This window comes from Protopterus annectens, chromosome 5.part0 (assembly GCF_019279795.1).
Source record: "Protopterus annectens isolate FY-2018-M chromosome 5.part0, PAN1.0, whole genome shotgun sequence".
Classification (NCBI taxonomy): Eukaryota; Metazoa; Chordata; order Ceratodontiformes; family Protopteridae; genus Protopterus; species Protopterus annectens.
Window position 1 is genome coordinate 1,820,126,719 of NC_056735.1, and position 14,371 is coordinate 1,820,141,089.

General features: G+C 46.1%; 1 protein-coding gene across 44 annotated transcripts in view; it reads left to right on the forward strand.

The window, feature by feature from the left end:
• The window catches only part of LOC122801915 (ABI family member 3 binding protein), a 3,486,228-nt gene that overhangs the window by 2,251,215 nt on the left and 1,220,642 nt on the right, over positions 1–14,371 (forward strand). For all 44 annotated transcript variants that reach the window (XM_044071601.1, XM_044071602.1, XM_044071604.1 and 41 more), the window contains one exon: positions 7,174–7,245. In XM_044071601.1, coding sequence (XP_043927536.1) covers positions 7,174–7,245 — 72 coding nt within the window. The remainder of the gene's footprint in view (positions 1–7,173; positions 7,246–14,371) is intronic.

The following is a 14,371-nucleotide window of genomic DNA, read 5'->3' on the forward strand; positions in this document are numbered from 1 at the left end:
TAAAGTTGTATTGAACTGTCTTTAAATAAAAGTTTAGTGTTGTTTTTCGCTTATAATGGTTCTTTGGCAAAGCAGTTATGTCGAAAGAACACAAACCCTCTGGGTTTAAGAAATGCACGAGGTGTGGTTTTAAAATGTCCATAACGGACGACCACGCCTCGTGCGTCTATTGCTTAGGTGCTAAGCATTTACAAGAGTCATGTAGTGTGTGCCACACGTTCTCTTCTAGAGTACTCCAGGAGAGGAAAAACAAATTAATCCTCAAGGGATTAATCAAGCCTTCCTTCGAGGAGGCTTTATCTTCCTCTCCGTCTCCTTCTAAAAAGAAGAAAGCATCGGCTCCGACCAGTCAGTCGGAACCGACCGCTAAAATATCCAAGCAGACTTCTCCATCGGCTCCACGGACTTCGGAGCCGAGGTCGGAACGGTCTGCCTCGATGCCTCCAGCCTTGACCCCTCTGGTTTCGGAGCCGAGGTCTGGGGCATCGAGAGGCGGGACACCCTCATCGGCTCCACTGATATTGGAGCCGATCAGGGTTACCGGCTCAGACTCTTCCCCCTCGGAGCCGAAGTCCTTATCGGCAGGTAGGGAAATTTCCTTGAAACGTTCCTCGGAGCCGATAGTTGTTGAGTCCTTTCGGAGCCGGTCCCCGAGCCCTTCGGAGCCGATGGAGAAATCGGTTCGGGCCCGATCGGTATCCTCTATGTCATCCAAGATGTCTGATTCAGACATCGACAGGGTGCTCCTTCGACTCTTCCGGTCTCCGGTGTTCCAAAAGCTTGTTTTGGCTCCAGCCCATTTGGCTTCGGAGCCGATGGTCCACTCCCTTACTGTGGTTCCTCCTCCAACAGCTTCGGCACCATTGGAGCCGGTGCTGGTGGAACCTGTGGAGGTGTTAGGGTCGGGCCCGACCCTTGCTCCAACTCCGGCTCTTGGGTCGGAGTTCAGTACATGGACTTCTTCCTTCGGCCCTGAGGGGGAGGCTTCGGGATTGATGCTCTCGGTCCCAAGTCTCCCTCTTGGTGCATCGACGGCGGGAGTACCGTCCACTGTCGTGGCCACGGAGGTGGGACCCTCCCAGGATTCTGGTGGTCCCGCCTTCAGGGCTATGAGGAGCGCTTTAGCCAAATCTTCCTTGGCTACCTCCACGGTTTCCCCAGCTACCTCCCTGCATACGGAGACTGGGTCATTGGCAGTCCCCCTGTCTTTAGACAGCGGAGCCCCCGGGCCTCAGGTTACCCCCGCTGGCGTTTCTCCCCCTCCTGGAGGTCCTTCTGAAGCCTCTTCGGAAGAACCCCCTAGGAAAAGGTCGTGCAAGAGGAAGCACGTTGACTCCCCTGATGAGTCTTTGACATCCAACACCGATCTCGATGATGCAGAGGGGTCCCCTAAGTCGTCCTCGGATGATGTCTCCTTTGCAGACATCCTTGAAGCCCTAAAACAGCGAGGCGGCTGGCAGTCCAAACCTCCCTCTGCTGATGAGTCGGTGTTCCTGAAGGCCTTCGGGGCTCAGCCCTCCGCCTCCTGGGTGTCTTCGCCCTTCGACGAGCTCTTGGATTTGATCTGTCGGCGGGGAACACCCAGACTCTGTGGAACCGTGCCTGCTCATCCAACAAATTTCTCGGCCCCCTGATAGAAAGTTCCTTACTAAAGGTGTGGCTGTAGATGCTTTGGTGGTGGCATCTGCTACCCAGCAAGATGTAGCAGAGGCTTCTACGTCCGTCCATCCTCCTAATAAGGAGTCTAGGAGCATGGATCAGCACGAAAGCGCACCCTTAGTTTAGCGGCCTTTACACTGAGGTCCTTGAACTACCTGACGGACTTTACGAGATTTCAGAGGGATCTGATTAAGGAGCTATCCGATACCCTCTTGGGTAACCTGCCTGAGGAGCTGGCCCAGACGGTTGGCTCTCAGCTGGCTACAATGTCGCCCATTTCAACTCGTCCATGAGGCTCATTTCAGATGCGCGAAGGCGAGTAGAGCTGGGCGTACAGGCATTGCTCTACGGAGACAAGCCTGGCTCCGCCTGTGTCATTCGGAGGCCTTTAAGTCTTCATTTGCCGACGCCTTTGATAGGTCCTCCTGTTTGGACCCAAGGTAAAGACACACTAACCCGCTGTGAACAGGAGGGTAAGACTCTGACTGTAGGGCACGATTTTCCACTCCCTTCGGCCTTATCCCAAGGCTAAAAGAGGAGGGAAAATGTGGTTCCGTAGATCTCAGAAGCCTTACCCCTCTCAGCAGGAAGGTTCCCCTTCCAGAGGCAGAGGAGGGGGAAATTCATCCGGAAGACGCCGTCCCAGAGGCGGCAGAGGCCCTCGCAACGCTGGAGACCGAGAGTCCTTTCGTGGCTCTTCAGCCTTTCATAGTCCCTGAGGGATTGCCCGGCTGTGCTGCTCCGGAGCCAGTTGGGGTCGTTCAAGCACCTGAAGGCCTGGGAAGGGATCACTCAGGACCGATGGGTGCTTCGGATTATCGCCGGAGGTTACTCCATCCCATTCTCTCACTCCATCCCTCAGTCCAAAAAAATCCTGGACCCGCCACCCAGTCAACGGGATACCGCAGCCTCAGTAGTTTCAAAGCTGCTGCAAAAGGAGTCATCCAACCGTCCCCGAGACCAGATCGGATAAGGGACTTACACAAGATGCTTTTTGGTGCCAAAGACCGGGACTTGAGGCCCATTTTGGACCTCAGCATCCTAAACCGTTCAGTCAGAAAGTCCAAGTTCCGAATGGTCACTCTACAAACCATTCTCCCATTGCTGGAGAAAGGTGTTTGGATGTGCTCCATAGATCTCAAGGACGCTTATTATCATATCATGGTACATCAAGCGTCCAGGAGACATCTGCGCTTCAGCCTAGGAGGCAGTCATTTTCAGTTCCGCACTGCCCTTTGGTCTCACCACAGCCCCCAGGGTGTTCACCAAGTGCTTGGCAGTAGTGACTGCTCACCTGAGAAGTCTAGGATTCCAGGTGTTTCAGATCTAGACGACTGGCTCCCACCTGCCACCTCCAAGCATCTACTTCTGTGGAGCCTACAAGCCACTATCTTACTGGGCAATTCCCTTGGAATCACCTTCAATTGGCCAAAGTCTGTGTTATGCCATCTCAATGAATAAGATTCATAGGGGTAGAGATAGACTCAAACCAAATGCGGGTCTATCTACCTTCGACAGAATTCAAACCATACAAAATCAAGTTCGAGCCTTACTTCCCAGGTCCAAAGCCCCAGCCAGAATGGTCCTGCAGCTATTGGGATCCATGTCTGCCACGGTTCTTCTAGTCCCCTTGGCAAGGTTGCACATGAGAATCCTCCAGTGGCTTCTTTCAGCTCAGTGGTCCTTTCAGGAACTCCCTCTCAGTCACCTCATATGGATCACGGAATCTTGCAAACGGAACCTTCGCTGGTGGCTAGTGCCCTCCAATTTGGATCAGGGACGACCCTTTGTTCTTCCTCCTCCGGCCCACTTTGACCATGGACGCCTCCCAGATGGGGTGGGGGCATTCCCTGGGCAGGTCAGTCCAAGGCAAATGGCACCCGGAAGAGACTCTTCTTCATATCAACATCCTAGAAATGAGGGCAGTACTCCTGTCCCTTCAAGCCCTTCACGATTATCTCCCTCAGGGCGTAATCGCTGTTCACTCAGACAACATGTCAGTTGTCTGGTACCTGAACAAACAGGAGGGACCAGATCCTATCCTCTTGCAGAGAAGCCATGAGAGTTTGGGAATGGGCAGTCTCACCAAACGCTTCCTAGTGGCTACTCACATACCGGGCAAGTCCAATGTCATAGCCGACAGATTGAGCAGAACCATCCTCTCTCCTCACGAATGGTCTCTGAATATGACAGTGGCAAGTCAGATTTTCAGCGAATGGGGAGTTCCGTGTTGCGACCTCTTCGCGACTCCACTGAATGCAAGTGCAAAGAATTCTTCTCCTAATCCCGCCCGGGAAGAGCCCCATGGACGCATTATTCCAACCTTTGCCCACCGGCTTGCTTTTTTCCTTCCCCCCAGTTTCCCTCCTCCCCACGGTGATTCAAAGGCATCTCTTGGGGAGCAAAATGATCTTGATTGCTCCTTACTGGCCTCGTCAAGTGTGGTTTCCCTATCTTCGGAAACATGCCCTGGAAGGTCCATGGTTTCTGGATCAGATACCAGACCTACTGGTTCATCAGTCGGGACTATTCCACCAGTCCCTACACACCTTAAAATTGACGGCTTGGCTCGATAGTCAGGAGTCATACATTGGATCCAGATGTTGTACACATATTATCTTCGGCCCATAAGTCTGCTACAAAGAAACTGTATTCTAGCAAATGGAAAAGGTTTGCTATTTGGGCTCAACTCCGGGGCCTGGACCCCATTTCTATTCCCGTGGCAGAAGTACTAAAATTTCTGACCTCTCTTTTCAATCAAGGCTCTTCAGTTTCTACCATCAAAGTACAATTGGCAGCAATTTCTAATTTTCACGAATCCATAGACCCACCTTTAATGAGCAACAGATTGTGTAAGACCTTCTTGAAAGGTGCTGCTCTATTAAGACCTCCGATTTCTCATCCTGCACCTTCATGGGATCTCGATATAGTGTTACGCATCTTGACTTCCTTCCCCTTTGAACCAGCAGCCACATGTGATCTAAAGTTTCTATCATGGAAGACAGCCTTTCTGGTAGCGATTACTTCTGCCAGAAGAGTTTCGGAGCTTCAAGCTTTGTCAGTGAAACCCCCGTACTTGGTTTTTCATAAAGACAGAGTATCCCTCAGACCAAATCCTTCCTTTGTTCCTAAAGTTTGTTCTACTTTCTGCTTACAACAATCGTTAGAGCTTCCAGTTTTTTTCCCAAAATACTCTAACAAAGTGGAGTTCATATTCCACACACTAGATGTCCACAGACAGTTACATTTTTATTTAGACAGGACCAAACAAACAAGGAAAACAGATCAGTTGTTTGTATCCTTTGCAGATAACAGATTGGGCAACGCTGTCACAAAGGTCACTATTGCCAAATGGATCAGGGACTGTATTACTCAAGCATATATTTATTCTAACAAAGAGCTTACCACCTCTGTCAAGGCTCATTCTACAAGGGCTATGTCTACTTCGGTAGCATTTCATTCTAAGCTTGCTATTAGTGACATTTGTGCTGCGGCTACATGGTCTTCCCCGCACACCTTCATTTCCCACTACAAATTAGATGTGGCATCTAGAGGACGAGCTTCATTTGGTTCCACAGTGCTCAGGAGTGTTTTCCAATGAGCCACCCGGATTTTGGTGCTAGGGCCGCTGTCCCATCAGTTCAGAATGTAGGCGAGATAGATCACATAACATCTTTTAGTTATGTACTCACCATAACTTCAGATGTTTGGGATCCATCTCGCCATTCCCAATAACCCACCCTCCTTCCCCCTTCCTTGGAGATCAGAGGATATCAGAAGGTCCGAATCCTGTTGTTTCATCTTGAAACATCTAACAATGTTATATAACCAAGTTGTGCATGTGTGCATGAATGCGGACAAACAAGATCTGGGGGATTAGTGGTGGTGCATCCTGGGATAAAGATAGCTCAGCCAATTAGAGGCCTCGCTCTATAGCATAAGCGTGCTGAGTCGGAGCCGAGGGATCGGCTCCGAGCCCATCAGTTCAGAATGTAGGCGAGATGGATCCCAAACATCTGAAGTTATGGTGAGTACATAACTAACTAAAAGTTATCCCCTTTGGGAAAAACTATGTACCCATGAATTACCACATAAGTGGCAGTACAGTAAACACCAAAAGTGTGATAAAGGACTTAGGGACACAGGTGGACAGTGGTCTCACTTTCGATAACCAGATAGTCACAACAGTCATGAAATACTTCTATGTGGCACACCTCATCACTAAGGGCTTTTCATCCAGAAAGAAGGAGGCCATTGTCCCACTGTACTCATCCTTCATTTATACCATTATAGAGTACAATGCCCCATTTGGTATTTACTTCACAAGACATCTGCAACAACTGGAAAGGCCACAGAAATACCTCACTAAAAGAATCACAGGCGTAAAGCAGATGCCCTATGCTGACTGTCTAAAAAAACTCCAGCTATACTCTGTTGCATATCGCCTACTCAGAGGTGATCTCTGCTTAACATACAAGGCCATGTCAAACCCAGTGCTGTTGGACATGCTACACTTAAAGAAATCCCAATCCCTCAGAGCTACATGCTCCAGGGATCTAAATCTGGTAATCACAATGAACAAAACATGCTGGAGAGATAGGTTCCTGACCCAGAGACTCCCCATACTCTGGAATCGACTGCCTATACATGTCAAGCTGAGCACCTCTTTGGCCCTCTTCAAAAGGAACCTTGACTATTGGATGTGAGATAGGAAATTCACCCCGGGGATCACGTCAGTCACCCTGCTAGTCAGGGGACCAGGGAAGTAAATATTCTGGGAAGAAATAGCCAGGGAATTGATATGGCTAGGCTTGTATAGGGCCTAGGGTCGATAGCCTAGTACCAACCTATGAACATATGAAAGACACTGAAAGCAGCTTGCATGCTGTAATTCTTTGGAAATTGGAAACAAACTCAATAATGATAACTCTAGAATAATTAAATTACTCCTTTTAACAAGGTCGGTGTGTATTTTTTTTTTTTGTAGTTTTTTTTTTCTTAAAAGTTAAACCTTTCAGAGTATACAAGCAGTGGCGTATGTCCCAGGAACACGAATAATCATGTAGAGACTCATAGGATATGGCTGGCATCTGATGTACACAAATAAAAATTACCTCAGGTAGCTAATTATTTCTTAGTGGTGTTCTAACTCAGAAGTCAGCTGGCCACAGCTGGTTAATACAGTTATGTGATTATTTTTTTTTCATCACTAAACACTGTAAAGTGTAGTTACCTTTTGTGTCCTACACTGCCTTCTGTAGCCTTTACTTCATTAGTCCTTCTGCTTAAACCATTCATTAAGCATGACCTGCTATGGCAGATGCTCATCCAAGAGTGACGGTCCATATCTATGTTAATTTTCATTCTGAAAGTCATACTGGACAAATGAATGAGAAAGAATGCATATGCTTGCAAGAAAAATAAAATTTATCTGCACTTGAATAACTTAAAAAAATATTTGTAAGCCATTCTCATTACTAGCTTCTTCAGTCATGATTCATTTTTATTCTGTAGCTTTGAATGAATCCTTCCAAGAACCAGTTAGACCACAGACTTCTTTGCCAGAAAAGCCAAGTCCCGTAATTGGTAACTATTTAAGTTTTATTTTCAGTATGTTTTGAAGATTAATAGTTATGCACACTTTCTGTATTTTAGTACATAGTACAACTTTTTTTGGTGCTTGCCTTTTTGGTCTTCGGTCTATACATAAACGCACTTCTGTTCATTAGCATAATTCCATATTTTAGGATGCTACATTATTGACATAGTTGCACGTCTGAAACAGTACAGGTAATTTGTGCTTGTGAATGAAAGAATGACTCACTGTTGCAGGACTATTCTTACGCCTAATTATAATAACATTATAAAAAAAAAATCTACAATAGCATATACCAACATGTCCAACTGTATCAATATCATAAAATTGTCTTTTATTAGCTAGGATCTTTATGAAGTTTAGGAATAATACAGAAATAATAATAATAATCATGTTCCCATAGTTGCAAAATGCATACAGTGTTTAGTGTCATTGACTCAGTAGATCATTTGTCCACCACTAATATTAAGATGAGATCAAATGACTGCCTTTTCTATACTTCCACAAAGTAATTGGGTTCAAACTTCAATAGTGACACTATATGGCAGGTTGACAGAAAGCTACTCACTCTAGGACTCTTTCTGACTGGTTTATTTTGGTGGTAGTCGATGCAGGTATTAAGGATCCCATTACACTTGTTCAAAGATCAGGCAGTTTTCCAGGTATCCAGAGCAAAACTGTGTCAGAACTTGATAACACTACCCAGAGTAACACTTGATAAAAGGCAGAAACACCCTGATACCTTACCTGATTAAGACACTGCAAAGTTAACATTTCTATTGGACAATATGACATAATAGCAAATCAAGAAAAATGTGCAGAAAAAGTTTGTCTAGCCAAAGAAGGTAACAAACCTGCATATGAAATGAAAACAACCTGTATTCTTTCGGACTGATATCAGTAAAATAGCTTGTGCAATACTGCAAACATATTTGAATTTTATGCACTGTGGACAGATTCATTTAAGTAAGCACTCACTCGGAGCCTTCATTATTAATATCTGTCCCTGTAGTTTGAAAGGTCTGACTTTGCTTGCATGAAGACTTTGGCTTAATCACACATTTTCCTTATTGTATCACTCACATACATACTGTTAACCCAAGGATTCAGAAAGAACCCTAGCAATTATGTTAAGGACTGTGGTGAAAAGGCCCAGTTTCTACAATGTGGAGATTTCCATTTCAGAGACACATTAGCTGCAATGAGAAAATACCTCATTATTGATAATTGTCATGTCTGCAAATCATCATTAATTAATGCAAGTGCATATCAGCACTTTCCTGCAGTAGGTAACCGTGATGCCCACATTGTATTAGCACAGGCACTCCCTTCTCCAGTCACACTTCCATACCCCAAAAAAACACATGCAGACAAATATATCACATACCCCACACCTGTCCATGTTTAGTGTCCATGATCTCTCCTTTTTCTCTACCATGGTAATTCATGCATTATTACAGTCCGTTATACCAGACTTTCACGTTTCTCACTTCACATCCTTCAATAAATAGATGCTAGTACAAAAGATGTTATCCTAGTAAAATTTCTAAATAAGCCAAATGTATGTAGAAAGAATACTTCAAATCCCTCCCTGATTTTGTTTTGTCATTACATTTGGGTTTGCTCCTGATGTTTTACTCTGTGAGGCTCAGAAGTATGTTTAACACACTCTGTCCCTCTCCCTCATAATTTACAAACTGTTGCAGGCATTGCATGATGCCCACAAGATCCTCAGTATATGTTAAAAAAAAACCTTGCTGCACTAACTTATCAGCGCAGTAGGTTAATGCTGGGAGTTTGTGTCAAGAGTGCATGGTTCAAATCCTTTTATATTTGATGTTTATTTTTTCTCTCACTTGTTTATGTTTAACATGATATCCTTGGTGGCACAGAGGACCAATATTCTTGATGGGACGGTACAGCGTTAGACTTAGAATCCCTTTTAGTGCTTTTTAAGGCACACTAACTATCCCTGTTGTCTAGTGGTTCCCTGCACTGCATTTTTCTTAGTATGTGCCTTTAAGGCATGCCATATAGAGTAATTCTGGTGTTTAATGTTCCCCCCAACCCACATTGTGTTTAAGTGTCTTTCAGGCATGTTATGCAGAGTAATCATTGGTGTCTAAAGTTCCCATGACCCTGTGTGCTGTTAAGGTAAGTAGCTTAAGCCTTATCCCTAGTGACTAGTGGTCACCCCACTCCGATCCCTGTTTATGTACCATTCAGGTATGAGTTTAAAGATGTATAAACACAAATACATGTGAGAGATGCAACTATATAGCCAAACTGGAGGCTGAGCTCTCTCAACTCAGGACTGGCAAGACCAGACAGGAGGAGAAGGAAACCACGCACACCACAAACCCAGTTTCACATAGAACTATCACAACTGCAAAACAAACACATAAACACACAAAGACATACTCGGAGGCACTGATCAAAAATCTACCAAAACTACAGATGCCTCCAAAGCAGACACCCAAGCAACTGCCACCTCAAGACATAAGACATGCAACACATAGTTCTCAAAGTCAGTGTGCTAAACAGTCACAGCCCTTAAGGCCAAACACAATGCCAGACACACTTGTTACAGGTGACTCCATAGTCAGACACACTGACGTCCCACTCACCAGACTCAACAAGGAAAAGATCACAGTAAGCTGCCTGTCAGGCGCTAGAATCCGCCACATAACACAAGCACTCAGGTCACTCCACAGCAAGTACAAGTATGACTCAGTCATTGTCCATGCCGGTGTGAACGACCTGAGACGTACCTCCCTGGACTACATGAAAAGAGACATAGAGGAGCTCTCAGATTATGTAGCCCAGGCCGGTATGACCCTGACCCTGAGCAGTATCCTACCCTCACCAAGAATGATGCCACAATACAGAGACAAAATGATCAGCTTTAATAATTGGCTTAATTACTGGTGTCATTCTAAGGGGATCCAATGTCTGTCTGCCTGGGATGACATGCTTGACAAGCCACGCTGCTGCAAGGGATGGCTTGCACCTGTCACCCCTGGGCTTCCGGATATTGGCAAAGGCTCTTGCCACCCCCATAGTGCCTTTTTTAGGCAAGGCTCAAATGATAAACCCACCGCCCTAGAAAACAAAAATGGAGAAAAACTAAGGGTAATACTGCTCAATGCCAGAAGTCTAAACCTCAAGATGCACGCCCTCGAAGCCCTCCTCAGTATGGAGAACATTGATGTCTGTGCTGTGACTGAAACCTGGTTCAAGGCTCCTGAGAGCACCCCAGCACTATCAGGTTATACCTCATATCATGCCCGCCCCAAAATCCGGACCGAACTACAAAAGGAGGGGAGTATCCATATTCATAAAGGATACCCACACCTCCAGGTTAGTGGCAACGCATCGAAGCATCGGAGACCATCCAGGTGCAATTAACCATAGGTAAACTGCCCTACAGTTTGTAGCATGCTACAGACCACCTTCTCAAACTCAGGAAACCCACACAGCCTTCCTGAAGACACTGGAGAGTATGAATGTCTCCCCAAACACCATCATATTGGGTGACTTCAACTACCCAAACATAGACTGGGAACATTACTCAAGCCCCAACACCCTAGCCCAAAGGTTCCTGGAGTTCATAAACTCAAATGCTATGGAACAACTAGTCACCATTCCCACAAGAGGAGAAAATATACTAGACCTGATCATCACAAACATGGGGACAAAATGCTCCACACCGGAAGTATATCCCTCATTGGTGAGATCAGACCATAAATTAATCTCATTGGAGATCCACATCCCGCCCCCACCCCCATCAAAAAAGACCACAGTGAAAAACTTCTCAAAAGCAAACTTCACACTTCTTAAGACTGGAGTGGTATCCTTCAAGGCCCCCGAGCCAGTAGAAACCACAACCCACGCTGTTGAAACCCTTACAAATGCCTTCTACAAGCACCTCCAGGAATGTATGGATCAAGCAATCCCTAATAAAATCAAGACCCTTTCCACCAAAGGCAGGCGCCTGGTCTGGTGGACCCCAGCCATAAACAAACTCTACAACAAGAGGAGAAAGCTACTACATGACAGAGCAAAATCCCTAAAAGGGAAGGCATCTCTGATCAATACTAGCAAAAAACTACGATCACTCATAAAATCATCCAAGGCCAACTTTGAGAGAAAAATCGCTAATGACACAAAAGACAATCATAAGGCCTTCTTTAGCTATGTTAGAAACCTGGGTGGAAACTCCCAGATATGCTCAGAATTAGTCCAAAATGATAAAAAAATCACTGAACCCACAGACATTGCCAACATACTGGCAGACAGGTTCAGTGCAAATTTCTCCCCTCCCTCCCCAAAAGGAGAAATATCTATCCCACCAGAGTCTAGCCTCCCAAACATCTCAGATGCCCAGGTGAGAGCTGTTCTCTCTAAAGCAAAAAACACAGCATCAATGGGACCGGACGGTGTCCCTGGCTGTGTGCTACACGAACTCAGTGAGGAACTAAACCCACACATAAGGCTGCTGTTTAATCTTAGCCTTACTACAGGATACGTACCCAAAGAATGGCGTACGGCAACTGTGGTCCCACTCCACAAAGGCAGTGCTTCTACGGACCCTGGAAATTACCATCCCATAAGCTTGATGAGCCTTGTCTGCAAAGCTATGGAGAGGATCATAATGGAACTCATAAATAAAGACATTGGGGACCTACAGACACTGGATCCTACCCAATTTGGCTTTGTCAAGGGCAGATCCTGCCTCTTGAACTTGGTCGACTTTTTCAAAACAGTCACTAAGGCCATTGATGAGGGTAAGGCAGTTCACACAGCCTACCTTGACCTAGCAAAAGCGTTCGACACAATACCCCACTCGGGCATCATAGAAAAGCTCACCAGCTTAGATGTAAACCCATATGTCACAAGATGGGTTGCAAACTGGCTCAAGGACAGAACACACAGGGTTAGAGTTGCTGGTGCCATGTCAGACTCTAAGCCGGTCACGCGTGGTGTCCCACAGGGCTCAGTCCTGGGCCCCTCTTGTTTGGCATTTATTTTTCTGAAGTGCAGGCAAACATAGGGGGATTGTGGCTGACAAAATTTGCAGATGACTGCAAACTGGGCACCACAATTGACACTCCATCAGACACAGACATCCTCCAGAGAGGTCTCATAGAAATGGATAACTGGTGCCAGAGCCATGGCCTTAAGCTAAATGCCAAAAAATGTATAGTCATACCCTTTGGGAAAAACAAGGTAACCCCTAATTACCACATAGGTGGTAATCCATTAAACACGGAAGAAGTTATCAGGGACCAGGGGACCCAAGTTGACAGCAACCTCTTTGACACTGTCATTGCCAAAGTGGTTAGGAAGACCTTCTACATTGCCCACCTGATCATGAAGGAATTCACATCCAGGTCAGGAGTGGTCATTGTACACCTGTACTCTTCACTTATCAGACCAAGGATTGAGTACAACGCCCATTCGAATGTACCTTACCCGACACCTGCAGCAGTTGGAAAGACCCCAAAAGTTCCTCACCAAAAGGATAAAGGGGCTCAAACATATGTCATACGATGCCCGACTGAAGAAACACCAGCTCTATTCAGTCACATACCGTCTGCTCAGAGGTGATCTGTGCCTGACATACAAGGCCATGTCCAACCCGGAATTAATGGACATGCTCCACCTCAAAAATCCAAATCCACCAGAGCCACGAGAGCAAGAGACTTAAACCTCAACACGGATATAAATAGGACGTGCTGGAGGGACAGATTCATCACCCAGAGACTCCCTACACTATGGAACAGAATCCCAGTCCATGTGAGGCAGAGCCCCTCACTGACTCTGTTCAAGAGAAATCTTGACGAGTGGATGGGAGATCGTAGGTTTACCCCGGGAATCATCTCTGTGTCACTGCTGGACAGAGGCACAGCAAACTAATGGGTATAGTATTCTCATCCTAAGGGGTGGTGAAAGCCACACAGACTCTGGCTAGGCTTATAAATGCCCTAGGGCAGATAGCCTAGTATGAACCTATGAACCTATTAGTGGTTCCCTAACACCCTGATCCCCATTCTGTTTAAGTACAGATCACATATGAGTTTAAAGAGGTACCCATGGTGGCTAATGGTTCCCTGCACCCCCCCACCCAATTCCTGTTCAATTTAAGTGCTGCTGATGCACGAGATTAAAGAGGTATCCCTGGTGACTAGTGGTTCCCCCCATCCCCTGCTCCCAGTTCTGTTAATGTACCACTGAGGCACATGTTTAAAGAGGTATTCCTGGTGGCTACTGGTTTCCCCAACCCAATGTTACAGGCTCTGCTCGTTAGATGAGGGATGTGTGGCTGCATAACAGCCATCCCAATCCACCCATGCACAAACACACATATATACATATTTTCATTACACACACACACACACACACACACACACACACACACACACACACACACAAAACAGCCTCTGCCCCACATGATTAAATTCACAGGCACAATTATCTATTCACCCATACACCCCTCCACATACACATGCACACACACACACACACACACACACACACACACACACACACACACACACACACACTAACCTAACTTACCCACTCACTAACTTCCCTACCGCTACCTCCCAGGTTCCCAGGTAGACACACATTCACACATACACTCACACAAGCAGTCCCACACATACTCCTATACACACACACCCTAACACTACCTTATCACTAAACTCTCCAGCACTTATTCTACTACTCTGGATGAACACGGCCTTCAGTCTGCAAGTAGCCAAGAGTAGCAATGCTAATCTGCACAGCTGAGTGATTCTCTGAATCATTGGGCTGCATAAATGGCTTACCACATGTTGGAAAGACCCCAAAAGTTCCTCACCAAAAGGATAAAGGGGCTCAAACATATGTCATACGATGCCCGACTGAAGACACTCCAGCTCTATTCAGTCGCATACCATCTGTTCAGAGGTGATCTGTGCCTGACATACAAGGCCATGTCCAACCCGGAATTAATGGACATGCTCCACCTCAAAAAATCCAAATCCACCAGAGCCACGAGAGCAAGAGACTTAAACCTCAACACGGATATAAATAGGACGTGCTGGAGGGACAGATTCATCACCCAGAGAC